General features: G+C 39.5%; 5 protein-coding genes across 5 annotated transcripts; 2 read left to right on the plus strand and 3 right to left on the minus strand.

Annotated features, from left to right (window-relative positions):
- LOC107792884 (uncharacterized) lies at window positions 1-5,341 on the plus strand. The gene is made up of 3 exons (XM_016615134.2): window positions 1-817; window positions 1,943-2,516; window positions 4,982-5,341. Exons 1-3 carry the CDS (start codon window positions 150-152, stop codon window positions 5,126-5,128), a joined length of 1,389 nt encoding a protein of 462 aa, XP_016470620.1. The 5' UTR covers window positions 1-149; the 3' UTR covers window positions 5,129-5,341.
- A 1,284-nt stretch (window positions 5,342-6,625) lies between these two features.
- Window positions 6,626-8,175, minus strand: LOC107792868 (RING-H2 finger protein ATL22-like). The gene is made up of 2 exons (XM_016615116.2): window positions 7,632-8,175; window positions 6,626-7,230 (listed from the first exon to the last, which is right to left on the minus strand). The coding sequence occupies exons 1-2, from the start codon at window positions 8,128-8,130 to the stop codon at window positions 6,809-6,811; spliced, it is 921 nt and encodes a 306-aa protein (XP_016470602.1). The 5' UTR covers window positions 8,131-8,175; the 3' UTR covers window positions 6,626-6,808.
- A 1,299-nt stretch (window positions 8,176-9,474) lies between these two features.
- On the minus strand, window positions 9,475-9,915 carry LOC107792832 (RING-H2 finger protein ATL20-like). Its single transcript, XM_016615079.1, has one exon. The coding sequence runs from the start codon at window positions 9,913-9,915 to the stop codon at window positions 9,475-9,477; it is 441 nt and encodes a 146-aa protein (XP_016470565.1).
- Window positions 9,916-18,615: 8,700 nt separating this feature from the next.
- LOC142173634 (uncharacterized) lies at window positions 18,616-19,023 on the plus strand. The gene has a single exon (XM_075239260.1). The coding sequence runs from the start codon at window positions 18,616-18,618 to the stop codon at window positions 19,021-19,023; it is 408 nt and encodes a 135-aa protein (XP_075095361.1).
- A 5,297-nt stretch (window positions 19,024-24,320) lies between these two features.
- Window positions 24,321-26,857, minus strand: LOC107792876 (putative RING-H2 finger protein ATL21A). Its single transcript, XM_016615127.2, has 2 exons — window positions 26,131-26,857; window positions 24,321-24,835 (listed from the first exon to the last, which is right to left on the minus strand). The coding sequence occupies exons 1-2, from the start codon at window positions 26,822-26,824 to the stop codon at window positions 24,399-24,401; spliced, it is 1,131 nt and encodes a 376-aa protein (XP_016470613.1). The 5' UTR covers window positions 26,825-26,857; the 3' UTR covers window positions 24,321-24,398.
- Between the last annotated feature and the right edge of the window lie 926 nt (window positions 26,858-27,783).

Consider the following 27,783-nt stretch of genomic DNA (forward strand, 5'->3'; position numbering starts at 1 on the left):
ATAACGAATTCGAGCTCTCCTATATATATTTTCCAGATATTTGGAATTCCCTCTTTCCTCAATCCCAATCCCAATCGCCCATCGGTTTAAAGCACGTTCCGGCGAACAAGCACAAAAGGGAAACTACCGATCAATCAATTAAACCGGCGATGGAGATGAAGGAAGGGTCTGTAATTCATCAAGTCCTCGTTAAACTTCTCGATGGGAAGCACAAAACCCTAAATTTCAGTACCCCATCCATCTCGACCCTAACCCTAAAGCAGAAAATCCAAGCCCTAACTTCAATCCCTTGTCACCTTCAGCTCCTGCTCCTTTCCAATTCATTCTACCCCCTACATGACGACCGCCAAACTCTAAATCTCTTTAACGGGTCTAATTTTCCAGTGGTGGTGAATTTGTTGGTGCGCCTGAGGGGAGGTAAAGGAGGATTCGGGTCATTGCTGAGAGGAGCGGCGACGAAGGCAGGGCAGAAGAAGACGAATAATTTCGACGCGTGCAGGGACATGAGTGGACGAAGGCTAAGGCATGTGAATGCGGAGAAGAGGCTGGAAGAGTGGAGGGCTGAAGCGGAGGAGAGGAAGTTGGAGAAGATGGCGGAGGATTTCCTTAAGAAAAATGCCAAGAAAGCAGCGAAAAAGGGTAATAAGAGTGGAGATAGTAACACGGATAAGTATGTGCAGAAGTATAGGGAGGATTCTGCTAAGTGTATGGAGGAAGTAGAGAGGTCTGTTAGGGAATCGCTTAAGGGGTTTGTTTCATCTAAAAGGAAAGGTGCTGCTGAGCTCAATGAATCTGATCCCAAGAAGCTCAAGATATTGTAAGGCCTGTCACTTTTCACTTGTTGCATTCATTTTTGCTCCATTTTGTTCAAGAACAACTATTTTGTTTGAAAGACTAAATATTTAGTATTGGAATGAAACCAGAGTGGATATTGAGGATTAGTAGCTGATGCCAACTACTTTGGGATTTTTTAGGTTTTGCTTTAGTGTTGTGTTGAATTGAGTTGCTATTTGGAAAGCCATTATCTTAGGTTGAACAGCTGAATATCATCTATAATTTTTCAGTGTCTGAAATGTATTTCAGTTTAATTTGGATGTGAGCACATGAACGCGTGCTTTGAGTTTTTCAAAGTGAAGTAGTTTTAAAAGGTAATACTCTTATGTTTAGTATGTTTTTGACTGATTTTGTATAGTTCTCCCCTTTTTATAGAGTTGTATTGCCTCAAGGCCACCTTCGACAACCATTGAAACTTGGTCAACAAGTGGAACACATTAGCTGATGGGCAATCAGGGACAGGGAAGGGTACAGTGGCGGAGCCAGAATTTTCACCAAGGGGTGTCAAAATATAAAAAATTAGATACATCGAAAAGTTTAGGGGAGTAACATATAGTAAATATACAGAAAACAAAAAAGAATTATCTAGCAATACAATGTAATTTTCCGGCGACCTTGATTGAATGTGGCTCCGCCACTGGAAGGGTAATGATTCATTCTTAAGATCAGCGTTCTAAGACCAAATAATCTGGCAGAAAGGAGGGAAAGCACTGTTTTCCTGGTTTTCCTGTTTCTTTCTTTCTTTCTTTTATTTATTTATTTATTTACTTATTTGGATAAAGGATGCTGGTTCTCTATAGTTGGACCATAAGAATCCTTAGCTAGATCTATTCAGTTTGTTCTTAGAAAGTGGTGCGCTTGAGTAATCAGTGTTCTGTATAATGATGTATTTATAAACACTCATAATTTTACGTGTTACCTGCCTGGTAGAAAACACATTAATTTATAAAATGGAAATGATTGAATGCTAGTTGGAGAGAATCACGCTTTTTCATGATGATTTTCCACTTTTTATACACATTTTGTATGCGGAAAATTCCCATTTTATTCAATAAAATTAGTACCTTGTAAAAGGGAATAATAACTTAAAGCTTGTGATTTTTGGTAGGTTGGGTAAGAGGATAATGGGCGACAGTGATAGCGAGGATCTAGATGATGATGACAGTGACAAAGACGAGGAAGAGAATGACAAATCCATTGTCATCGATAATGAGAATAATTCAGACTACAATGGAGAAGCAGAGGGAAGTTTGGATTCTGTGATTGGCAGGAAAGTTGATGGTGTTGCATCTGAGAGCGGCTCCGAGGAAGAAAAGGATACTCCTCTGAAGAATTCTGAATCTGGTAAAGATGTCAGTGTAGTTTCAGTTCAGCATGAAGGTGAAAGTCCGTCCTCACTCACTCCGGACAATCAAGAAAGACCTGGACAGAATTGTGTTGCCTCTATTGTTGGCACTGATATTGCATCTGCAACTGAAAGTATTCAAACAGAAAAGGAAGTTTCTGGTAGTTCTGAGCCAATTGTTGTGGAAGCTAGCTCTGGTGAGAAAGAAAATGATGTTGCTGAAGCCAGCGATAGTTTAAGCCCTAAACCAGTTCCTCTGGAAGATGCAACATCAAAGGATTCAGACTTGAAAAAGCCTTTCAATTTTGAGGAATTTAGTTCAGCAGCAGAACTGGAGGTATGTATGCAGATTCTCTGATATTGTTATGATATAGTAGACATCATATGATTCCATTACGTAGAACATGTGTGTGGTTCATCTGTCATTACATACATATCCTTTAGGCTGTCCCCTGCTTGCTACCAATTTGTTCTTAAACTAGCTGGTTTTTTATCACATTGAAAATAACATAGAGCTTGAGCTTCTCTTATTTGTGGACGTCCTATGGGTGACCCGCTCTCTGTTTTAGATAGCTAAAAATTCTCTAATGACCGCACAGTGTGGGTAACTGTTTTCTTGTTTACATTAGCCTAGCTGATGGGAGTAATACATAGGATTGAGTCTCAAACCTTTTACTGCAGGCTGCGCTGCAGGCCAACTTGAGACAATTGGGATAGAAATCTTTGAGAGAGTTGCTAAACATCTCTGTTAGATAGTTATGTGTAAATAGTCTTAGTCCCATATGTAGTAGGAATAGAATATGTCCTAGTCTCATATGTAGTAGGAGTAGAATATGTATTATATATAGGGCTGATTGTATCATTGTTAAAAAAATAGATTTTTCTCCCGTGCATTCTCACATGGTATCAAAGCTTCAGTGAGAAAATTATTGTTGTGCGTCATTCCAACGACATCCGGGAAGAAAGATCTCATCGCCATGCAATTTTCCGGCAACTTCGTCTTGTTCCCAGGGTTTATCACTGCTACAGTGATACTATGCATATATCAGTACCCCATTAGATCCGAAACCCTTGTGCGACCAAACCCCAGAAATTCCAGTCTCATCGGAACAGAAAAGTCAGTCACTCTTTCCAATTGACGACTCAAGATTGTTTGCGATCTCTCCTCATTGGTAAGTGTTGTGCGAAACCAACACTACCATCTTGTTCGGAAAAGTCAGGCGACAAAACCCCAGTCAATTGCTCCGGCAGAAAGCCACTCGTGCGCCTCCATGCGCCGTTGGAACTAGGGTTCCGACAGCTACAGTAACTTTTCCGGCACGTGTGAGCCATTCCGGCCACTTTTTGACAATACTTCTTCAGGACAACTTACTTGTCCCGTGATTCCAAGCCTACCCATATAAATTACATCAATTCTGACAACTTCTATTTTTTCTGCGTGAACAGTGCACTTTTTCCGGCTTGAACAGTAATTTCCGGAAAAGTTTCTGTTTTCTGGTGGTGTTTTAGAACCTATTTTGTAGTGTGGAATTAGGCTTAGTCTCACTATTTTCAAATTTTTCTGGCGTCCTTTCGGCCAACTTTTGTTTATCAGCAACCACTTGGTTTTGTTGCTCAGGGGAATTCTATTAGCCTTGTATGTCGAATGATCAGCTTGCAGATATTTTCAGCAAGTTCCTCAATTGTCCTCGTATTAGTTACATATGTAACAAGTTCTGTACATATGATTGATTTGTATGCACCGGCTTGAGGGGAGTGTTAGTTAGTTATGTGTAAATGAATAGAATATGTCCTAGTCCCAACATGTAGTAGGAGTAAAATATGTCCTAGTTCTATATGTAGTAGGAGTAGAATATGTATTATATATATATGGCTCATTGTATCATTTAAAAAAATAGATTTTTCTCCCGTGCATTCTCGCAATCTCATATGTCATGGTCCATCCTCTTTGTTATTACCTTTTAGATGTTAGCTGAATCAGTGACATCGCTCTTCAGTGACTATTATATACTTTGTTAGGACTCAATTGGATGTTAAAAAGGTTGCCGGGAAAATGTGTTCCTGAGAAAATTGCAGTAAAATCAGAAAAAGAGAAGGGAAGTTATTCTCTAGAATTCTTTGTTTGAAAGGAACTGAGTGTTAAATGATAAGAAGACCATTTTCACTTGCCACAAAAAACAAAAACAAAAAGGAGGGACTATTTTCCTTTTTTCTCATTTGTAGGACTTTGGAGGAAATCTTACGTGGGGGAATGTTTTAAGCGCTTTTCTAACAACTTTATTTCTATCAAAATGAATAAGAAATTGTACGTAATAATTATCTTCCGGTACTTTGCTGCTGTTTTCCACCCAATTGGATGCTACCTATGTCACTATGTGCCTTATTGCAAGTAAGTTTGTGTTTTAACTTTTAAGGGGAATAAGGTTGTGCGGATGTTGGGTGTCTGTTGTTTTGGGCAACTCGTGTTTTAAGGCATTGCTTGGTTTCTGACTTTCTGCCGTGAGTCTTTACTTAGACAAGAGTATGGAGGTGTCTGACACTAAGCATGTCCTATCAGTCTGACTTGAAGAGTGCAAGGGTTATCTGTTGTTTGACATGAATGCATTTGGCATATAATTAGTTGCTATATTAATGGAAAGTGTATCAAGAATTTGGTCATTGGAGATATTCTATTATCTGTATGGTTGCCTCATCACCAGTGATGCTTGTCTTGGTGTTAAATTGTAAACGTAGCAGTCGTGTTGCTCTCATTTATAGTTTTATTGTACCTTATTAATGTTTTTTTATTTGGTTTTATGTTAGGCCGTCGGTATGGAGAGGTTAAAATCAGAACTTCAAGTGCGTGGGTTGAAGTGTGGGGGCACTCTGCAAGAACGTGCAGCCAGGCTTTTCCTACTCAAAACCACACCTACGGAGATGCTTCCAAAGAAGTTGCTCGCTAAGAAATAATTGTGTGCTCGTTTGTTTTGCTTTTGAGGAGCTGGTTGTAACTTGTAAACCCAAATGTTTAAGGAAAGTGTCAGCTTTTTCTCTGTTAGACGTACCATGTAGAATTGTAGATATGAGTGTATTTACTGGGTTCCAGAACATGTTCCGAGAATGATGAATAGTAGTTCGCATTTTCAGAGTTATAAAAGGTTACTAATGTTGATTTTGTTTTGATATTTGTGAATTCAATGCCGTATTGCATGACTGCATGATTCGTTTTTACTAATACCAGAAGCTAACCAGTACTGTTTTTTAATACGAATACTACTATTAAAGCTACATTAAGTAGGCGTTTGGACATGAATTCCAAAAAAAAAAAATCAAATTTGGAATTTCATTAAAATTTGAATTGAAGATGAAATTGTGTTTGGTTATAATTTTTACAACATATTTGGAATGTCTTTTTTTCAACATATTTTGCAACTAAACACTAGTAAGTAATAACCTTCCCATTTTCAATTGAAAAATTTTCAAATTTGAAAATGCATTTTCAAGTGAGATTGGAAAAATTGTAAGATTTTGATAAACAAACATTGTTTTCAAAAAAAAATTGAAAAAAGGAATTATGTCCAAACGGGCCGTAAGAATCATGATAAGTTACGGTCTCCTATTGATAGTCTTTGGTTACATTCACAATTTTTCTTGTCCATCTTTAGAAAAGGTTTTTTTCCTCATTCGTTTGGAAATGGAAGTATTAACTAAAAACTTTGGAATAGATATTAAAAGGATACACAACCTAGGCAAATGCAATCATTGAAACAAAATCATTGTGATAAGATGTACGCAGGCAAGTTAGTTACATCAATTTCTCACTTGTCCATAGCTCTCATTACATTCATTAAAGTGGTAGTTAATATTGAAGTTATAGAGTTGTTAAGGCACTCAATATTGGAGAACCAGCTCTTCACTAGCTCCTGAGGACACCTAAGGAATGTGTAGATTTGGTAGTTTAAAGGTTGAAATGGTGAAGAGAAGTTGCTGATGTTTAAAAACCTTCTCGGAAGTCAATTTGGAGCATCATATAGTTGTAATCTTGAAGTGGTTGATTTCGCGCACAAAAAACTCTCCTGAAGCAGGGAGATGAAGAGCTGCTGCCGTGCTTTGGATTATCACACCAAAATCACCATAAAAGAAGTATACATTAATGCACTTCAAATCCAAATAAACTGGGTTGGTTTTTACTTATATGAATCCGTTGTATTCATTTTTCTTTACTGTTTTTCATAGTTCGACTATTTTTACACCCCTCCCCTTTTCCCTTCCTGTCTTCTTAAAGGCAGGGGTAAGGTCTGCTTACACTCTACCCTTCCCAAACTCCACTTGTGGGATTACACTGGGTGGTTGTTGTTGTTGATGACTATTTTTACACTAATCATCTGTCTATTACAAATCCCTTTACTCTAAAGTCTAAACTAGGGGCCAGGTATATGTTGTGAATCTAATATAGACAGAGTTCAGTATACATCAAATATGCTCTCACGTTTATCGAAACGCATCAATTAGAGAGAAAAGCTCACAACTTGGAGCGGACTGCAGGATTTGGGCTCAATAGTTCAGAGTAACTACCATATATATATATATATACACACATATATATGATTCGAGCTGAAAGCACTGAAGCTAAAGCAGAAGAGCACAAGATCATGAATGAAGAGAATTTCTACAAACAGGACAAGTGCTATTCATTTTCAACCATTTATCAACACATTCAGCATGGAAACAATGTTCACATTCAGGTATGCATCTCAGTGTTTCCCCAGCATTGTACTCAGCTAAGCATATTGAGCAAGTTACAGCATTAATTCCCGGAAGGCGCCGGCTTTCACCAAAAACCACTTTCGGGTAGGACTGAACCGTGGATTCATCAAGCCCTGCTATCACAATCATTGGCATTGGTGCTAACCTTGCCATAGCGGCTGCAGCAGCAGCGGCCGTCACTTGGCGGTGATGCCTTAGTTCGAGAAAAATTCGACATGTTACGCAGATTAAACAGAGGAGGGATGGTAGAATGAGGGACACACCCACGAAAATGATCAAGATTGCTTCTGAACGTGAAGTCCTATCTGTCAATTCATGAAATTGATCATATCCATGGTAAAATATATAATTAGTTATCACATAATTCAATATCAACTACATGTATACAAATTTTATATGTGTCTCTGTGTGTGTGTGTGTGAAAAATAGAAAAGCTAAGCACTAACGTTAGCCTAAACCTTACGACTTTTCATCTAATTGACATTTCGTATACGCAAATGCGTTAGCTGTGATATCTACACAACGCACATCAAAACATTTAGCTACGTTCTAGGCACTTGCACTTACGGTAGTAAAAAAAAACTTACATAGTTAGATCACTTAAGAGGTAATTGAAGGTAATTTTATATAATAAACATTGATTAGTGAGTTGAAATAAATAGGAGTACTAAATAACATGTTGTAAAAAGTCAAAAACTTCATTCACCTGTTCTTGGGACATTGAGATGGGTGGTTTCTCCACTTGTTGTCATGTTACTATCTCTATATTTGTCAAGATGAACATCCCATGATAGTCTAAGATCTCCATGAAAGCCAGATAACAAGAAGAAGGTGTAGTTCTGAGAAGAAGAAGCCGAAATCGGAGAAGAAGGAAGGTGAAAATGTAGGAGCTTTCTTGGAAGACAATTAGAGGGATGTTGGAGTTTTAGTTCTTTATTGGTGTAGTTGATTTCTAGTATAAGAAAATCTCCTGAAAAAGGAATATTGAGTAGTGCATTGCCTTGATCAGTACACCTTAAGGAAAAGCAATTGTTATAACCTGGATTTTGATCTTGATGTTTTTGGGATTGTAGTTGGAAAGGGTATCTAATGGTGATATTCCCACAAATGGAAATGTTTGAAGAGAAATATGTTGTAGAACCACTAAGGGCAAAATGATGGAGAAAAAGAAAGAAGAAGAGACTCAGAGTGCCCATAGGTCTCATCTATGAAGATTTTGACTTTTTGGTGAAGAGAGAAGGAATTAAGTTCACTAGTGATTTAACATTGTATATCTATAAAATAAAATAAAAAACATAGTATATCTCTCTAAAATATTATGTTTGGTCTTTTCATGGGTCATTAGGTAGAATCAAGAAAGATAAAATTCTTGATTATCTAAACTTACGTGCAAAGCATAAAGTGAAAAGACATGTCTCGTATAACTGAATATTTTTTGCCCCTTCAGCTACAATTAAGTATCAAGCTATGCAAGAAAAAGAAAGAATCAAGCTTATCATTTTGCAGAAGAGGAGGAGACTTTTGGCAATTTATTGTTTAAAGTAGGAAAATCAACTAAGAGTATATAATTTGAAGAAATGCAAGGGTCACTGTCCCTTTGAGCTTCAAGAAAAAACTCTACATTATCAAACTTAGCGAAGAATTAAAAAAAAAAGGAACAAAAAGACACTCCTAAAACCTGGCCTGATACATAATACATTGAGTGAGTCAGAGGGTAAATTAATTATTTCCGGCTTGAAAATGACTAATACTTGATTTTTCTTTCTTTTTCAAAGTTAACAAGTTGGAAAGGTTCAACTCAATAATAATAAAGAAACAGGTTACTGAGATGTGAACTAGCAAACACTATTATCTATCGGGACTGCACATATTAATATTTGATTAGAGTTGAAGAAACTAAAGCTAATAGAAGCATAATATGGATCACTGATTAACATCTGCTTTACAATATGATCCAACTATTAATGTTGGCTTTGCACTTGGAACTCTCGGGCTTGCTAAAGCTTGATTCTTTCAATCCTAACACATAACATTAAGGGGTAGCAAAACAAGAGGCGGTTAAGGCATTTAAGAATTTAGTCCAAATATAAAGTTATCCAATTAATATAAGTAATATATTCCTTCTAATATCGAGGACTATATTTACGGTTAACTTATGGTTTTTCGCTTTTTTCTACTTCTCATCTACTAGACGTGCATTTCCCAAAGATCAAAACTGATTATGCTCACAACTAATGTGGCAAAAAAGTCAACTGCTAACACTAATTCTGGTATCCTTCTCTGCCGTCATTAATCAATTGCATAGACACCTTGAACCAAGAGTATCATTCGTCAAACTTTGTCGGAAATTTTAATTAAAATTATTCTATCTTCCTAAACAAAAATACTCCAATATGTATACCATAGACGAAACTATTGAAAATAACAAAAAAGTAAACATCAATTTGGAACAGAAAATAAGCTTTAGAATTCCCACTGATCCAAGTTTATGTACAAGGCGAATTATGAGTTATAACAATATACCCGATATTAAAGAAAAATGTGATGAGCTACAAATTGGGGACGAGGTTATCATTATGCATTTTGGAGAAGAGGAGAGACTTTCGGCAAACAGGGCAAGTAGTATTCATCTTCAACCACTTATCAACACAATCAAGATGGAAGCAATGTTGGCATTCAGGCATACACTTTGCTATTTCTCCTGCTAAGTACTCAGCCAAACATATAGGGCAACTTGATTCGTTCTTACAAGCCGGAAGAAGTCGCCGGCTTTCACCAATAACTATTTTTGTGTATGACTGAATCGTAAACTCATCAAGACCGCCGCCGGTGCCGGCTTCCGCCGCTGATTCGCCGGCGGTTTGTCGATGTTGCCGGTGAATGCCTTCCGCGCGAAAACGAAATACTATACAGAGTACTAACAATATGGAGGGTACAACAAGACATAGCGTAACTATTAGGACGAAGAGGATTAATTGATGAGTTGCCATTGATTCTGGAATATTCAGCTAAATCGCATCCTTATATATATATATGTATTACCAGCCAGATCATCAATATACCATGTATTATATAAGTCAACTAGTTATGATCATGTACTAGTTGTTAAAAGTTTTTAGTTCTGTGCAATGCTAGCAATATTATATCATCCAATTGAGATTCTTTTATTGTGGTGTGACGCTTATTGTAATATAGATAATAATTGGAAAGTCAATTTTACCCCTGCCACATTTTTTTTATTTAAGTCTTTGAGATTTGACAATTACAGAGAACTCCCTCCTCCTGCCCCACCCTCCACCCCCCTCTCTCTCCCTCCCCCCACTTTTTTTTCTTTTAATTTTATGGAACTATTTAACAACAGTTAATCAGTCTGATGCAAAATTGGGACGAGAGTTTAATCTTGAAGTCGGAGAATCACAAATTAAATCGTAGACTATAGATTTCCATCTAAAATAAAGAAGTTTAACTTAAACATAAAGAAAAATTAGTTTGTTTCGTAGATTATACTTCATGGAAGAATGTTGTATTGGGTAAAATATGTTACGACAAGTGGCCACCAAAGAAGGGAACACGTGGAATTAAAGTCGGGAGGACAGAAAATCGGGCACATCTACCTCGTGTGTCACCGAGAAAGGCAAGTCTATAAAGGCATTAAGCATGATGCGTCCGGTAGCATTTAATGAAGAATATTCCACAGCATTAAAGAGTAACGGCTCATTACAGGAATTTAGGCATTTATGTTTACCGTTAGGTTTCCATTACCGCACTTCAATAATTGTCATTAGTGGTGGGCCCAACCATTACACTCACTGAGCTATAAATAATAGGCTCAACGATCATTGTAGGATAATTTTCCAGACATCAAAGAATTCTTCTAATACAGCGTCTTGATACTATTTTTCTAGCTTGTTGTTCTTATCATCATCGTGCACGAAAACACTATCCACGGGCCCTCCATATCTATCGTTTTATCTACATTTGAGCTAAGTATCTTGCATATAAATTGACTGATTCATTATCTTATGGGATCAAATTGATTCACTTGTCTAGAAACCACGTACAAATTCAACTGTATCATTTTTCGGGTAAACAGTTTGGCGCCCACCGTGGAGCCTAGACAGTCGTGTGGTTAAGTTGATCCTTATCTCTTTCACTCACAAGCTTTGATCGTTCTTGTCTTAGCAAGATCACAAAGAATGGCAATCAATACCATTAACAACACTCACAATCCTGAGGTTCAAGGGGAACACCCCCATTTTGAAGACTCAATCAGCGACACTCGCAATGAGGGGGAAGATGCCACGCCGGTGTATGACGGGCGGTACCCCAGACAAGTACGGGAAGCGACTCCAGATGATGCTGACCAGGGGCACGTAGCAGACACGGTAAGGATCCTGCAAGAGCAACAGGCAATCATCTTAGGTCACCTCACGCGGTAGGATCAGGTTATGACGGAGTTAAAACAAGCGCTATCGGGCGCTTCAAATAATGCAAACAGGCGAGATCCATTTCCTCCAGTTGTTCCTATGTACCAAACAACGCAGAGAATCGACAACAACACTCCCAGGGGCGAAGTTGGCTCCGACGGGGCTGGGGGGAGCAGATCTGGACTTAACAGCGACAATGACCTATTCAAGGAAGAACTTTTGCGGTTCATAAAGGAAGTCAATGCCCACATGGATCAGATCACGGGCGCACCGCCGATATTGAAGGGTCCGAACTCGAAGAAGTATATTCAACTACCGTACAAATCGAGTGTAGTCCCGGAAGTAATCCCTAAGCGGTTTAGAATACCTGAAGTGCCGAAATACGATGGAACTTCAGATCCACAAGAACACATCACCACCTACACAACAGCGGTGAAAGAAAACGATCTGGCTCCTCACGAAATTGAATCTGTATTATTAAAGAAATTTGGTGAGACTCTCACGAGAGGAGCCTTGACATGGTACTCATTACTACCCGAGCACTCCATAGATTCCTTCGAGATACTCACAGATTCATTCATCAAGGCCCATGACCAGAAAGGTACAAGCCCGAAAGGCCGACATATTCAGGATTACGCAGGGAGAGTCCGAATTGTTACGAAGGTTCGTTAGTCGATTCCAGAAGGAAAGGATGTTGTTACCGGTTGTTCCGTATAAATGGGCAGCTGAAGCGTTCACTAAGTGTTTAAACCTAAAGCGTTCGAATGCTTCCCGGAAGCTGAAGGAATGTCTGCTCGAGTTTCAAGTGACAACTTGGGCGGATGTCCACAACCGGTACGAGTCAAAGATAAGGACTGAAGATGATCAGGTTGACTTCCCCTCATCAGCAAAAGGACATAAGAAGAACAAAGATAAAGTGAAAGACGATGCCGACTAAGATAGACGAGTTTCAAGGGGCCGTTTTCTACCCTACGAGCGGACGAAAGGTCGCGACAGGAGCTTCCAGTCGGTTGACAAGTTTGTCAATACCATGAGAACCGATCGCAGGCGGAATAACAGACCACTGCAGGATAGGGAGATCCCAGGGTCACGCTATCCAAAGTTATCAGAATATAATTTCAATGTCGGTGCGGTGGAATTAGTGTCGGCATGAGAGATATCAAAGAGGTGCGGTTCTCGAGACCGATGAGGTCTGATCCCCATTAGAGGGACACAAACTTATGCTGTGAATATCATGGCACTAACGGTTACCGGACTGGGAACTACCTGCACCTCCGTGAAGAAGTGGCAATGCTATTCAAAAATGATCACCTCAGCGAATTCTTGAGTGACCGAGCCAAGAACAACTATGGCCGGGACAGGGGAGACATGCAAACCTCGAAAGCAGGAGAGGAACCTCTGCGCCAAACGATCAACATGATCTTCGAAGGGAACGAAATTAATGGGATCACCTTCTCAGCCGCAAAGAAGACAAAAGTGTCGATGACCTATAGCAAGAGGTTCCGGGAAGATGATATCACGTTCATGGACGAAGACGCGGATGGATTACTACTGACGCCCAACGACGCACTGATAATTTCTTTGAATGTGTTAAATTTCAAAATTAAACGTATTTTAGTGGATCCAGGAAGTTCCGCCAATATCATACAATGGAGAGTTCTGGATCAAGCTAAACTCACAGGGAGCATTGTCCCGGCAACAAAACTCATTGCTGGTTTCAATCTCGCAAGCGTGACAACCCGAGGGGAAATTTTACTGCTTACTGATGTCGAAGGCGTAACAAAGATAGCTCTCTCGAAGTAGTAGATAGAGATATGGGCTATAATATCATCCTCTGGAGGCCATGGCTGCACGAGATGAAAGTTGTGCCTTCGACGTACCACCAACTGCTCAAGTTCCCAACACCCAAGGGGATCAAGCAGATAAGAGGTGATCAACCGGCGGTAAGAGAGATGAATATGATCTCAGTTTCCCACACTAAGGGAAAGGAACCTACGGCATAGCAGTTATCGGAACCGGCTTTCACCCTCGAACCAGAGGGAATCCTCCCGGAGACAGCGGAATCGAAGCAACATCAGGTACTAAGGTATTTCCAAGTACCGGAAGAAACTAACGAAACGAAGTCCACTGTAGAAGAACTGGAGCAAATTGCATTGTTTGAAAAATTCCTAGAAAGGAAGTTCTATTTGGGAACAGTACTGCACCCAGAGCTCAGGTCAGATTTTATTGAATTCCTTAAAATTAACGCTGATTGTTTTGCATGGTCGCACGAGGATATGTGTCACGCCCCAAAACCGAGGAACACGACCGGCGCTCAACTGAGTGAACCCGACCGAGCAAGCCTGTTAGATTTCCTTCTATCCAAACTCATCTACGAATGGAGATAATACATATTTTCATTAATTAGACAAAAAGGTATTCACGTCTACAATACCAATTCATTTCCAATAGTTTCATCATTTTTAAAGTCTCAAGTGGACAAATAATACAACCACATCATAACATATTTTGTCTTTTCCAGCACCAATACACAACCCGCACTGTGTCTACGGAGCCTCTATAGATAAAAAAGAGTAAAATGATAATGCCGGCAACAAGGCCCCGGCTATACCTTAAACAGAATACACAAAGTACAAAATATTCATGACCCCGGGATGAAGTGGGGCTCACCAAGTCAGCTGGGAAGAAGGTGTACTGCTATCATTGATCAATATCTCCTGCTATGGAACCACCTGCATCCATTTAAAGATACAGTGTCCCCGGAAAAAGGGACGTTAGTACTGTCGAATAGCACTAGTATGTATAACTAAACACCCTCTCAATAGAATGACAAATAATACGAATAAGATTATCATAATATCAATGAAAGCCTTAATCAATATCAAACCTCAATTTAGGATCAAGACAGTGTTCAAATTAATTTCCATATCTCACATTGGGAGATTTTTAGTATCGATATACCATTGTCCATAATACCATTATTCACAATACCATTACCACCGTACTCTCAGTACGGAGTCCGATCATGACCCGATCGGCTAGGCTATCTCATTAGAGACATCAACGATAATTACTCTCAATTTCAATACCACCGTCTTTAACACGGAGTCTGATCATGACCCGATCGTCTAGACTATCCATTAGGGACATCGACTACAATCACAATTTTCAAATATAATTTCCAACACAATAACCACCATGTGTGTGGTATAGTGTCCGATCACGACCCGACTGGCTAGGTTGTCTTATTTGAGACATCAAACTTTTTATATCAATCATCCCATTTCATATTACTTTCACATCTTTTCATTTCGTTGGCACTAATGGCGATAATTATAAGATCATTCTTGGCACGTTGGCCATAATTAGTATTTCATGCTTACCTTTTCGATTTCAAATATCATCATCATCAACAACAACAACAACAAATACAATTCAAATTAAGGTGTGTGGTACACATGTGAGCAATTTAGAGTCTAAGGCATATAGAGATATTGCACAAAATTTGGCATAATAGTTTTCGTTTGAACTTGACTTGAAGTCGAAACATTATTAATGCACAACCCATATTTTAATACATCCTCAATTGATAACATAACATGAATAAAGCATTTGAGATACTTGTCGAATATATATATCTTTCAACCCAATCTTACTCAGAATAGCTAATTTTATAATGAACCACTCGGGACTTACATATTATTTTTCATGAATATCGTGTGATTCAATTCTAAGAGAAGAGTTTAGCCAACATACTTCAATTGAGCTTCCTTAAACTCTAAAATGTTCCAAAATTCTTAGCAGCTTCAATCTATTGTAGAAATTTAACAAATTGAATCAAAATTAGGAAGATGATCATGGTTCTAGCTCATTTGAGCATTTTATCAAACACTAGGTATGCACAAGGTTTCAAGATCCTTTTATGGAGGATTCCATCATCCCACAACCCAAGCTTTACCATGCTTAGTTCAACAATCTTCCTACACCCCTTGATATCACATGCATGTAAAATAATCAACTACATGCCCAAAAATTATCTTGCTAATTACCCATTTTCAAATAATTTCGAAATTAGGGTTTAGGGTGTAGAATCTTACCTCTAGGATGAAGACCTAGTGAGCTTCCCTTCTTAATCTTCCAAAACTTGAGCAAGAATTGAAGAACAATTATTGAAGAACACCTTCTCACTCTAGGGCATTCTCTCTCACTCTAAAATATCAGATTATCTCTCAAAAATGGCCAAAGAGTGTATTTAATGAAATAGGGTCGGATTTTAAAAACCCAAAAATAAAGCTTTGGAACAGGTTTTGCGGTCGCATATGTGACCGCATAATGGTTATGCGGAACGCATATCAGTCGCATAATTGGTGTCCAAAACGTCCAAAAATCTGCATGTGTATGCGGTCACTATGCGGTCCGCATAACTATTCTGCGGTCGTATAGTGCACCGCATAACAGTTATGCGGTCGCATAATCGACCGCATAATTGCTTCCAACTGGACCAATTAACTGCCTCCCTCTGCGGCCATTATGCGGTCCGCATAGTGATTCTGTGATCGCATAATGGACCGCAGAATTGCACTTTTTAGCCAAAAATTTTTTTTTACTTTTCGGTGCATTGTTCAACCCAAAAAGTCTGAGCCACGGCTCGCAGGCTCGCCGCAAAGAATTTATAAAATCCTCAAACACGTAAGCCCAACTCGGCACCATGAAACATTATTTTCTTTTGCAATTTTTTTCGGGCTTTGCACTTAAGTACTTTCAAAATTTTCCGTAGCGAGGAATAAATTCGTCAGAGAAGAGGTAACTCGTCTACTTAAGATTGGTTCAATCCGGGAGGTAAGATATCCGGACTGGCTAGCTAATGTAGTAGTAGTTCCTAAGAAGAAACTAAGAAGAACAATAAATTCCGCATATGCGTAGATTATAAAGACCTTAATAAGGCATGCCCGAAGGACTCGTTCCCATTGCCAAATATCGATCAAATGATCGATGCTACGGCAGGGCACGAGTCAATGAGTTTCCTCGATGCCTATTTCGGGTACAATTAGATCAAGATGAACCCAGAAGACCGGGAAAAGACTACATTTATAACAAATTTTGGTACATATTGTTACAACATAATGCCCTTCGGACTAAAAAAACGTTGGAGCCACTTACCAGCGACTCGTAAATAAGATGTTCGAAAAATAAATAGGAAAAACTATGGAAGTATATATAGACGATATGCTCGTTAAGTCTCTGGATACAGGTAACCACTTGAGGCATCTTCAAGAAACGTTTGACACACTGAGGTAACATAATATGAAGATTAACCCCGAGAAGTGTGCATTTAGGGTCAGATCAGGTAAATTCTTAGGATTTTTGGTCTTATAGAGAGGAATTGAGGTAAATCCCGACAAAATCAAGGCCATAGAGGACATCCCTGATCAACTATCCAACGTAAAGGAAGTACAGAGACTCACGGGTAGATTAGTGGCTTTGAGCATGTTCATTTCCCGATCATCAGAAAAGTGTCATCGCTTCTTCGCACTGCTCAAAAAGAAAATTAATTTCGAATGGACGTTGGAGTGTCAACAAGCCTTGAAGGAATTAAAGGAATACTTGTCAAGCACTACATTGCTCTCAAAGCCAAAAGAAGAAGAAACTTTACTGGTCTACCTGGCGATCTCAGAAGTTGCGGTAAGCGTAGTCTTAGTCTGGGAGGATAAAGGTACGCAATCCCCCATTTATTACGTTAGCAAAATTTTAACGCGAGCAGAAACTTGCTACCCACATTTGGAAAAACTAACCTTAGCTCTCGTGGTCGCCGCTCGGAAGCTGAGGCCCTACTTCTAATGCCACCCAATAGTCGTGGTAACTATATTTTCTTTGAGGAATATACTCCATAAACCCGGGCTCTCAGGTAGATTGGCTAAATGGGTCATTCAAATGAGCGAATTCGACATAGAGTATAAGCCAAGGACAGCGATTAAATCACAAGTTCTGGCTGACTTCGTGGCCGATTTCAGCCTGGGACTATTACCCTTGGATGCCAAAGAGGCAATAATATTATCAGAACCGACATTAGGAGTCTGGACCTTATTCACAGATGGAGCTTCAAACGTGAAAGGGTCCGGGCTCGAGATAGTCTTGATCACACCTTCGGGGGAAACCTTAAGGTAAGCTATCAGAACGATTCCTTTAACTAACAATGAAGCAGAGTGCGAAGCTTTGATTGCAGGGCTCGAATTGGCCCGGGGGCTCGACTCTGAAGCCGTCAAAATCAAATATGATTCGCAGCTAGTGGTAAATTAGGTCTATGGAATATTTGACACCAAAGATGAGCGAATGCAGCAATACATGGTGAAGGTTCAAGCCTTATTATCATGATACCGAGAGTGATCAATAACCCACATCCCGAGGGAAGAAAACGCGGAAGCAGATGCATTAGCAAATCTAGGCTCACCAACAGAAATCTGAAGACTGAAATCAGGTACGGTAGTACAACTGATGAACTCAGCCTTGGGCACAGATGGTTGCTATGAGGTGAATTCGGCCAATCTGGTCTACGACTGGAGAAACGAGATAATTGATTACCTCGAGCACGGAAAACTGCCCAAAGAACTCAAAGCATCAAGAGCATTGCGCACAAAAGTCGCGCGATACACCTTCGACAAAGGCCAATTGTACAAAAAATCATTCCAAGGCCCGCTGGCCCGATGCTTAGGAGCATTAGAAGCCAGCTACGTCATGAGAGAAATCCACGAAGGAATATGCGGCAACCACTCGGGCGCAGGTTCTTTGGTGGTGAAATTAGTCCGGACAGTGTATTATTGACCTAGTATGGAACTAGATGCCAAGGACTTTGTGCGAAAATGCGATAAGTGACAGCGCCATGCACCACTAATACATCAACCAGCGGAACCACTACATTCAATTCTGTCCCCATGGTTGTTCATAAAATGGGGAATGGACATCGTCGGCCTGCTACCACCGGCTCCTGGAAAGGTAAGGTTTCTTCTAATTTTAACTGACTATTTTTTCAAATGGGTGGAAGCAGGTCCTTATCAAAATATCAGAGAACGCGAAGTGGTCAACTTCTTATGGGAAAACATAATTTGCAGGTTCGGAATACCAAAAGAGATTGCATGTGACAACGGGCCACAATTTATCGGCACAAAGGTCACAAAATTCCTCTAAGATTTGAAGATAAAAAGGATTACCTCTTCACTTTACCATCCAAACGCAAACGGCCAAGCGGAGTCAACAAACAAAATAATTATGCAAAACCTAAAGAAAAGGTTAGAAGCAGCAAAAGGCCATTGGCCCGAAGAATTACCTGGAGTGTTATGGGCCTACCGAACAACAGCCAAGTCAATCACAGGAGAAACCCATTTTTCCCTTATGTACGGCGCACAAGCTTTGATACCGGTGGAAATAGGGGAACCAACCTTAAGGTATTTGCAAGCAGACGAAGAGACAAATAATGAGGCAATGCTAATCAACTTAGAACTGCTCGAGGAATGCAGGGACTTGGCACATGTCAGAATGGCAGCCCAAAAGCAGAGGATAGAGCGGTATTACAATCAAAGAACCAACTTGCGTTATTTCAAAGTGGGAGACTTGGCCTTGAGGAAGGTGACTAAGAATACCCGAGAACTCAACGCTGGAAAATTAGCCTCTATATGAAAGGCCCTTACCGGGTTTCAGCTATCACCGGTAAAGGGTCATAAGAGTTGGAAAACCGCAACGGAGACAAGTTTCCCAACAACTGGAACATGACTCATCTCAAAAAATATTACTGCTGACAAGCAACAGTCAAACGAAAATCAAGGTTTTTAATGAGGCAACAACCATGAGCATACTACAAAAACAACAGTAATAAGATCTTTGATGACAAGGCAAACAAACAAGTCTACACTCGGAGACGATATGGTAATCTTTGCTTCGGTAGCAATTTCCCATCGGGAAGTTAAGTTTGCTACCGAACAAAGGTTACACAATCGTTTACGAGCACATAACACTAGAGGATTGTTAGGTATTCTTTCGCTCAACAGCATGAATTCCTAAGGGGAAAGCAAAATATGTTACCGAGCGAAGGGTTGACGTAGCAATTCATCGGTGGAACATTCGAAGATACAAGACTTCCAGTGTTCCAACTCGCATTCCTCGCATTAGAACATTGGGGGGATAATGATATGATTACAAGGCAACACCGAATGCCACGTCAACCGGGAACGAAAATCCGGCAAGGCAACACTGAATTCCACTTCAACCGGGAACGAAAATCCGGTAAGGCAACACTGAATGCCACACATCATCAGGACCGGGGACTGCACAACTAGCCCCGAAGAAACAAGTTATACAAGATAGCCACAACTCATGGCAGCTTCTTTTCTACATATCAAAATGCCTATGTAAACTATGAAAAAGAAGGAATGAAATGAAATCATTTTCCTTTTATCTTGTTTCTTGTCTACACGATGAACTAATTTTGTCATTTGAAAGTTAAACAAGTACTTCAAATATTAGTGTCGTAATGAATAGGAGACGTCCTCTTCAAGAGCACCGTAAATATAAGAGGGCCCTCTCTTATAAAAATCCTCTTATTAAAGGGTTAGTTGCAGAAGAATATATCCTCGGAACTAAAAATACTATCAGAGAAAAATACACCTGAAGCCACATATAAAAAAGACGCAGAAACCAAACTTGCGCAAAATACTTATTGAAACCCTCATGCAAAAGGTATAATTCTTGGAGACAGAAGTGCATCGAAGAAAATGCATCTGAAACCACATACAGGAAAATATGCACAGACATTCAAGCAAAAGAAAGACTCGATCAAACATTTGAGCAAAAATATGTCTTCATTTACAAGAATGTTCCAAAAGAAATATAAAACAAGGAAAGAAAAAGCTAAGCTACAGCATCACTGGAATCGGGAGGAAGAGAAGTATCCATATCCCCGGGAGCAGTAGCCAGTTCAACCGATGGCTCAACATCTTCCCTAGCGTGATCTTTAGCATCATCGCCTTCCGATTCCTCTTCAGTATCCGAAATCTCGGAACCAGAATCAGAAGAACCTAGAGCATCAGACCGCGCTGGGAGGCCTTTCTTAGCAGCCAACTCAAGCTCGCGTGCCTTAGAATTTCGGCATCAATATCAAAAATGCCAGCTTTGGCTCCTTCCAAGGTCTGTCTCATCATGTTGTACATGGCGTAGGTTTTTTCAACAACGAGGGAAGTCTCTCGGTGCCTGAGTTCTTCTTTGAGTTGAGTGATCTTGGCAGAAAGATTATCCCAGGCAGACCTAGCAGATCAGAGGCTGACATCGAGATCATAGACAGTTGAACTATAGAGCCTGTTGTGCTCGATAGTTTTCTTATACTTCTCCTCCAACTGGTCATGCCGCGCGCCAGCAGCAGCAAGCTCTTTGGCCTTAGAATTCAAGGTTGCTTCTAGAATAGTTATCATTTCAGTAGCAGCAGCCTCACGATCGTTGGCAGTAAGAAAGGCATTGTGGACTTCAGCCCATTTAGCCTTAACTTCATCAAAACCGGCCCTCAGTGGCCCAACTTCTTGGCTAAGGGTCACCACTTCCTGCTCACTTTGCTACAAACGGGCTTCCAAAACATTGGCCTCAGTGGCCCTGGTTTCCAGTTCCGAAAGGCAGAGAACAGTTTGGTCCCATTCTGCCAAAAGTTAATCCCGTTCAGAAGAGAGTTCCTCCTTCTCTCGGATTAAACTTTGTAGACCCTCAGAAGCAAGAAAATTGGCCTGCGAGATAAGAAGAAGTAAAGCTTAAAATGCACTCATTCAGAAGCTGAAAAATAGCAGAAAAAGAAAGAAAGATACCGCTGCGGCATTATGCATGGCATTGTTCAACAAACACTCTCCCGAGAGTGTCTGAATCTTTTCCCAATCCTTCTCCGAAGACAATGGCTTCAGATAATTTGCAAGCTTCACCGGCCGGGAAAGAAGGTTGCACCTGGTAGAGACCGAAAGGGTAACATTCCTCCTCCTCTGAGGATCTTCGGAAGGGGCAGCATAATTTTGCCCCAAATTCCCATGAACGGGGGACTGTGGGAGAGGGACGCCTTCAACACGGTCAGGTGCGGCCAATGGAGGTGATATTGTTGGGGGAAGCGTGGATGAAGATGGAAATGATGTAGCAGCAGCTGGTAGTGCAGAAGTGGGTGATAAAGTAGGTAAGGGAGAAGAACGGGAAACATCTGCATCGAAGGCAGCACTGGTCGTTGGGTGATCACCAACCAAGGACGGCAAGGACCCGGTAGTTTGCCTCGTAGTACCGGGCACAGCAATTGGGGCCCGAGAACGAGAGTTGGCATTTTTCACCAAATCAAACTCTCCCCAAAGTGCCGAGATATCATCCTCGGCGGGTGTGACTGCATCAACAGGTTGAGCATCCTGTTGAGAGGATAAGGATCATTGTCTTCTATAAATAGAAGCTCCCTCATCACTAGCTTCTTCATCATCAATCACTACGGTATCTATGACCGTCCCGGATGGAGGACCGGCCAACGTTGCTACCTGGGATGATTCGGGGGCATCAACCTTTGCCCTATTACTCTTCTCCCCGGTCGCAGAGGAACACCTTCTTTTTGGTTGCTTGTTCTCTGGTCGGGGACTCCATGAAGAAATATTTGTGCCCGGAGTAGACCCGGAGGCACCCGTTTGAGCAAGCGCCTCCTGGAGCAGCCTCGCCGCATCAACAGGGTCGGCCAAAACATCCTCTTCAGGGATCTCGAATGAGCTCGGGGGTAGACCTAATTTGATAAACAAATCCGGAGATTCAGCCAAATTCCGCATATACAAAAACTAAAGCGAAGCAAATTATAGTTACCATGATTTTTGGCCTTCCACCCGTATTTGATGGACAGTTCTTTCCACAAGAGGATTTCGGGCGTGGTAACGTCCAAGATCATTTGAACCCACCGATCCAAACCTTCTACTATCGGTGGGACCCATCGGGTCGCTATAACATACAGGAGCTAAATGATTAATACAGGTGTGGAAAAGCATTTAGGAGGAGGATATTGAATGAAACTTACGAGAGCGGTTCCAAGCAACCGGAAAGGATGAAGTTGTTGTCAGAATAATGTTACCAGAGGCAATTGCAACGAACCGCTCCATCCATCCTCGGTCGTTGTCATCATCCATGCTCGATATTAAAGCATGGTGACCACGCTTGCAGAGATTTATCATCCCCCCACGGAAGACTTTGGGGGAATAAAAATTCATCATATGAGCTAATGATAGCTCTTCTTTGGTTTCCATACACAGGCACCGAAGACAGGCGACCGTCCTCCACACAAAAGGACTTACTTGCGCCAAACACACCTGATAATGGAGACAAAATTCCGCTATCACAATATCAGGTTATCCATTCAAAGAAAATGCACCCAAAGTAAAAGGGTACGTATAAAAATATGTGAAACCCTCTCTGGGAAGGGTCACCCGCTCTGATAGATCAGGAGCGATAATGTCCAAATCTTGGCAGTAGCAGTCTTCCTTCACAGTAGGGATACTGGAAGGACGAATGGAGGATGAGTACCTGCTAACCGTCCATGTACGAGGGCTATCAATGGGAAATTTCTCCTCCAAATCCTTCAAAGTACTAAGCCTTATAGGGATTATGGAACTTACTGTTGGAGGAACGGAATCCTCGTTCTTAATCTTGCTCTTCGAAGAACCAGCGCGTTTAGATGAAGAAGCCATTGGAGAAGAGAAAGAAAAAGTTCTGTGTCGAGAGAAAATTAGAGAAGAGATGAAGAACAGGAATGCAGTTTAAAAGCTCAATCGACTGGTGAGACCCGAAGGAAAAAAGAGTTGATACATATAGGTGAAATTTTGGGCGGCTAAAATACTTGGCCCCAATTACCTCGATAATCGGGAAAAGGCGTGCTAAATCATAGGAGGGCGCGTGTTCAAGGCATTAAATGTGGAGGGACAGGCGTCTAATCAACCGTCAGTAACCTTCAAAAGGAATTTTAGTAATTTTCACCAAAAGAAGATTCTCACCAACTTTTCGGTAACACGAAGTTATGTCACCGAAAAGTAGGGGGACTACCTGTATTGGGTAAAATATGTTACGATATGTGGCCACCAAAGAAGGGTGCACGTGGAATCGAAGTCGGGAGGACAGAAAACCGGGCACATCTACCCCGTGTGTCACCGAGAAAGGAAAGTTTATAAAGGCATTAAGCACGATGCGTCCGGTAGCATTTAATAAAGAATATTCCACAATATTAAAGAGTAATGGCTCATTACAGAAATTTAGTCATTTATGTTTACCGATAGATTTTCATTACCGCACTTCAATAATTGTCATTAGTGGTGGGCCCAACCATTACACCCACTGAACTATAAATAATAGGCTCAACGATCATTGTAGGACAATTTTCCAGACATCAAAGAATTCTTCTAATACAGCGTCTTGATACTATTTTTCTAGCTTGTTGTTCTTATCATCATCGTACCCGGAAACTCTATCCCCGGGCTCTCCATATCTATCGTTTTATCTATATTTGAGCTAAGTATCTTGCATCCAAATTGATTGATTCATTATCTTAAGGGATCAAATTGATTCACTTGTCTAGAAACCACGTACAAATTCAACTGTACCATTTTCCGGGTAAATAAATTTATCTGTATCTACCACTTGAAATGTATCTACTACTTGAAACTACAAGGCAGCTCTCTCGAAAGATAAATGCGCTAGTAAACTGTAGCGAAACAAATAATAACACAAGGATTTAACGAAGTTTGGCTAAGTCTAATCCTCGTGATAGAATCCTCGTGATAGAAGCAGAGAAATATTTTCCTTATGAATGAGAAGAAAAACACACACACAAAAACAAAACAAAACAAAAAAAAAAAAGTTTTACATTCAATGAGCATATGTACATGTTTGAATTGAGATATACAATTTTAATTTTAGAATGGAACGTGTAAAACAAACAAAGAGAAAAAGGTTTGAAGAGAAAAATGCATATAAATATAAAGACAAGACTCGAGATGTGGGAAATTAGAACGTGTTATATATTAAGAATTAACATGAGCAGGAGAAGGAGTATTTCTACAAACAGGACAAGTACCATTGATCTTTAACCATTCATCAATGCATTCAGCATGAAAGCAATGTTCACACTCAGGTATGCATCTCACTGTCTCTTTTGGATGGTACTCTGCCAAACATATTGGACAAGTTCCATGATTTGGCCCTGGAACTCTCCGACTTTCTCCTAGCACAACTTTTGTGTAGGATTCGATCGTCGAATCGTCGAGGCCGGTGGTTGTTTCCGGTTGTGGTGCTACGGCTGCTGTACCGGCCGCAGTGTTCTGGACTGCAGCCGCCGCTCGGCGGCTGTATCGGCTTTGCTCAAAGCAGATGTAACATGTCACACCAAGTGAACATGTGATGGCTGGTATCACTAAAGATAGTGCAATAATTCGGAAAATTTGTATGCCTCGTGTATGGCCTGCAAGTAAAATTATGATAATGTTAAGGCCAAAAAAATAAAATAAAATAGACTTTTTTACTTACTAATCTTAGTTAATATTGCTAACAATACCTGATGTATTTTGAACGCAATGAATGTGACACACTCGCTATCTTTAACTCAAGTTATACATATACTTGAATTTTTGAACAATACATAATTATGGAGTATTAAGTTTGAACCCATTTTCATAAAGAACTAATGTGTGCAGCGATAATTGTACCCAAAAGCTTAAAATTTAGATCAGATTCTCTCAGCTAAAGTAATATTAATCCAAATCAATTTCAATAATTCTGAATTTATCAACTATCAAGTTGTTAAAATTAAAACCTGCAAGGTTTAGAATTGCATACATCATTTTCTGCACGATCTCAGCCGATAGTAAAGTTGGTGAAATAATAATACATAAACGCTTAAATATTAGTCTTATTCCTCCATTAGTTTGACATTTGAGTACTATATATGTTAAAGGTTTTAATTAAAGAGGGCCACTTGACCCAATCAAGGTCAAAATGTGCTTAGCCGCATTTGTTTTTATCCATTAAATACTCTTAGCTAACCCTGGTTATTTGTAAATTATAATCACTTCGAAGTTTAACTGAAGAAAGAGTATTACGGTAAATTGAGGATCAGTCTAACTATAATGAGTCTTCTTAATACTACAACAGAATAATGATTACGAAGGATTGCTCAGTGTCCTATCTATATTTAAGTAGCGTCATGAACAATAGGTTAACCATCGACCAGTACTCCGCCTTTTGTTGGATGTGCAAATAAAGTTTCATATTAGAAGTCGTCAAGAAAAAGAAGTTACATATAAGGTGTGTGCATGTTTTTAGGGAGATTTACATAAATAGACAGCCGGTTTCATGGTTTACTTTCCTAACATATAACATATATATTATACATTAATTATATACGGTTATACATATATTATACATGTATTATACATATTATTTTTAGTTTCAGCGGTTAGATGGACGGCTTTTAGGTTAATTCTTCATTTTTTTAATAGCCACCTTTTAGGGAACACGGTGTGGCATGCTGCTGCACGCGGACTTGGCATAAAGTGAACAATATATAGTTAAGAGTAGTTTTTTTTTTTAAATTTAGCCCAACAGCCTGAGCTATTCAAGAACAACAAACTTAATTTTTATAACCAACTTCAACCAATTATTAAGATTCGGGCATAGTTGATTGATACTCTCAGCAAATTTTGGCTGAAAATATTGAAGGAGAAATGGGAGGAGACTGTAAATGGAAAAGTTATTTACCTGTTCCAGGAGCATCAAAGCATTGAATTTCTCCAGTAGTTGCATTTTTAAACCCACAAAGATCTTGTTGTGCTTCACAATCTTGGCAGTTGGGTTCATTCCATGTTAACACAAGATCGAGATTAAGATCAGTTGAAAAAACTGACTCATATTCAGAAGTCCATGAAACAGGAAGAGACAAAGTGCTATTTACACTGCAGTTATATAAACTTGTCATTTCTTTTGCAAAACTCCTTGAAGAAGTAGCTAAAGTGGAGGTGGTAGAATTACTTAGACAACCAATAACATTGAACTGAGACTTGATCAAATCTGTAGAACAAGCCAAGAAAGTATAGTTCCTATAAAAAACCGCCTTGAAAGGAGAAGAAGAAGAAGATTGAAAATCAACAAGCCGTTTTGGAAGGCAATTAGATGGATCATAGAGTTGGATTTCTTGTGCAACGTAGTCAATATCACGTACATAGAAATTTCCTGCACCTGCTACATTTACAATTGCTCTGCCTTGACTGTTGCATGTAAGATTGAAACCAGGATAGCTACAGTGCTGAAGATTTATTGTCCCTTGTAATCCAAAAGGAAATCGTATATCAAAGTGGTTGATTCCACACATGGAATCTTGGCAATCATATCTTGCAATTGCATAGACAGATGAAAAGAGCAGAAAACAAACAAAGAAAACTTGCAAATTGCCCATATGTTTCAAGAATCAATCTCGCTACGGATACGACAGGCGGCTTATATTAGAAATTGCAAAGGCATAGACAATTCCATTAATTTATTAGTTGTTCCAAAAGTCAAAAGTTTGAGTTGCTGTTCATGCCAAAGATGTTATGACCCTGTTCAACAGCAAATATAAAATCCAACTTATACAATAGAGTGACAGAGGATGTGACACTGTAGACTAACGCTAGAGTTAAAAAGAAAAGGTGAATACAAATTCTTAGGGACACGTATAAGCCTGAATAAGCAGAACAGATACAAATAATTCATAATAATAGATTGATTGAATGATTATTAGCAAATAGAAAAGATTTTAACTGCTCCATTTCCTTGAAGCACGTATTTGTTAACTCATAGCAAGTAAATGCTTTAAAGTTCCATTAGTTTATCTTTAAGTTGCTTCAATGGGAGTACAAGAAAGCACAAACCATAAGGAGATCAGACTATAGAATATGAATTTTGGCTGTGACTAATGTGAATGGTATTAATAATATACACAAAACGAGAATGGCTTGGCAACAGTATTATATTACATTTGTTTGAATTTGCTAGGTATAACTTGGAGTCCATTACTTAAATGGTCACTCAACTATCCGAAATTATCTAGTAAAGTCATCTTTCTTTCGTTTGTAACAGAAAAGTCACTTAACTATGCATATAGCACTCAGAAGGTCACTCAACCAGATTTCTCAAATTTTTAATTGTCAAATACCTATTTTACCCTCCAAATTATCAACTTATGTCTTCTTTTTCTTTTTTTTTACTTTTTTAATATTATGAATTTTTTCTCTTTTTAATCTACATTATGGACTTACCTATAGAACAAATAAATTTTATTTATAAAATAAAACAAATAGTTTTCTAGCATATATAATGTTGGAATAATGATATAATTGAGTATAATATTTAAGAATATATAATATATATTATAAA

The sequence above is a fragment of the Nicotiana tabacum genome, chromosome 19 (genome assembly GCF_000715075.1).
Source record: "Nicotiana tabacum cultivar K326 chromosome 19, ASM71507v2, whole genome shotgun sequence".
In the NCBI taxonomy this organism is placed as follows: domain Eukaryota; kingdom Viridiplantae; phylum Streptophyta; class Magnoliopsida; order Solanales; family Solanaceae; genus Nicotiana; species Nicotiana tabacum.

Bases quoted from the DNA above. Each gene is read 5' to 3' on its own strand.
- LOC142173634 (XM_075239260.1), top strand. From the start codon at position 18,616: ATGCAAAACCTAAAGAAAAGGTTAGAAGCAGCAAAAGGCCATTGGCCC.
- LOC107792884 (XM_016615134.2), top strand. From the start codon at position 150: ATGGAGATGAAGGAAGGGTCTGTAATTCATCAAGTCCTCGTTAAACTT. The intron at 818-1,942 runs GTAAGGCCTGTC...GATTTTTGGTAG, and splicing joins CCCAAGAAGCTCAAGATATT to GTTGGGTAAGAGGATAATGG. The intron at 2,517-4,981 runs GTATGTATGCAG...GTTTTATGTTAG, and splicing joins GTTCAGCAGCAGAACTGGAG to GCCGTCGGTATGGAGAGGTT.
- LOC107792868 (XM_016615116.2), bottom strand. From the start codon at position 8,130: ATGAGACCTATGGGCACTCTGAGTCTCTTCTTCTTTCTTTTTCTCCAT. The intron at 7,231-7,631 runs GTGAATGAAGTT...ATGAATTGACAG, and splicing joins TCTCAATGTCCCAAGAACAG to ATAGGACTTCACGTTCAGAA.
- LOC107792832 (XM_016615079.1), bottom strand. From the start codon at position 9,915: ATGGCAACTCATCAATTAATCCTCTTCGTCCTAATAGTTACGCTATGT.
- LOC107792876 (XM_016615127.2), bottom strand. From the start codon at position 26,824: ATGGGCAATTTGCAAGTTTTCTTTGTTTGTTTTCTGCTCTTTTCATCT. The intron at 24,836-26,130 runs GTAAATAACTTT...TTTTACTTGCAG, and splicing joins CTTTGATGCTCCTGGAACAG to GCCATACACGAGGCATACAA.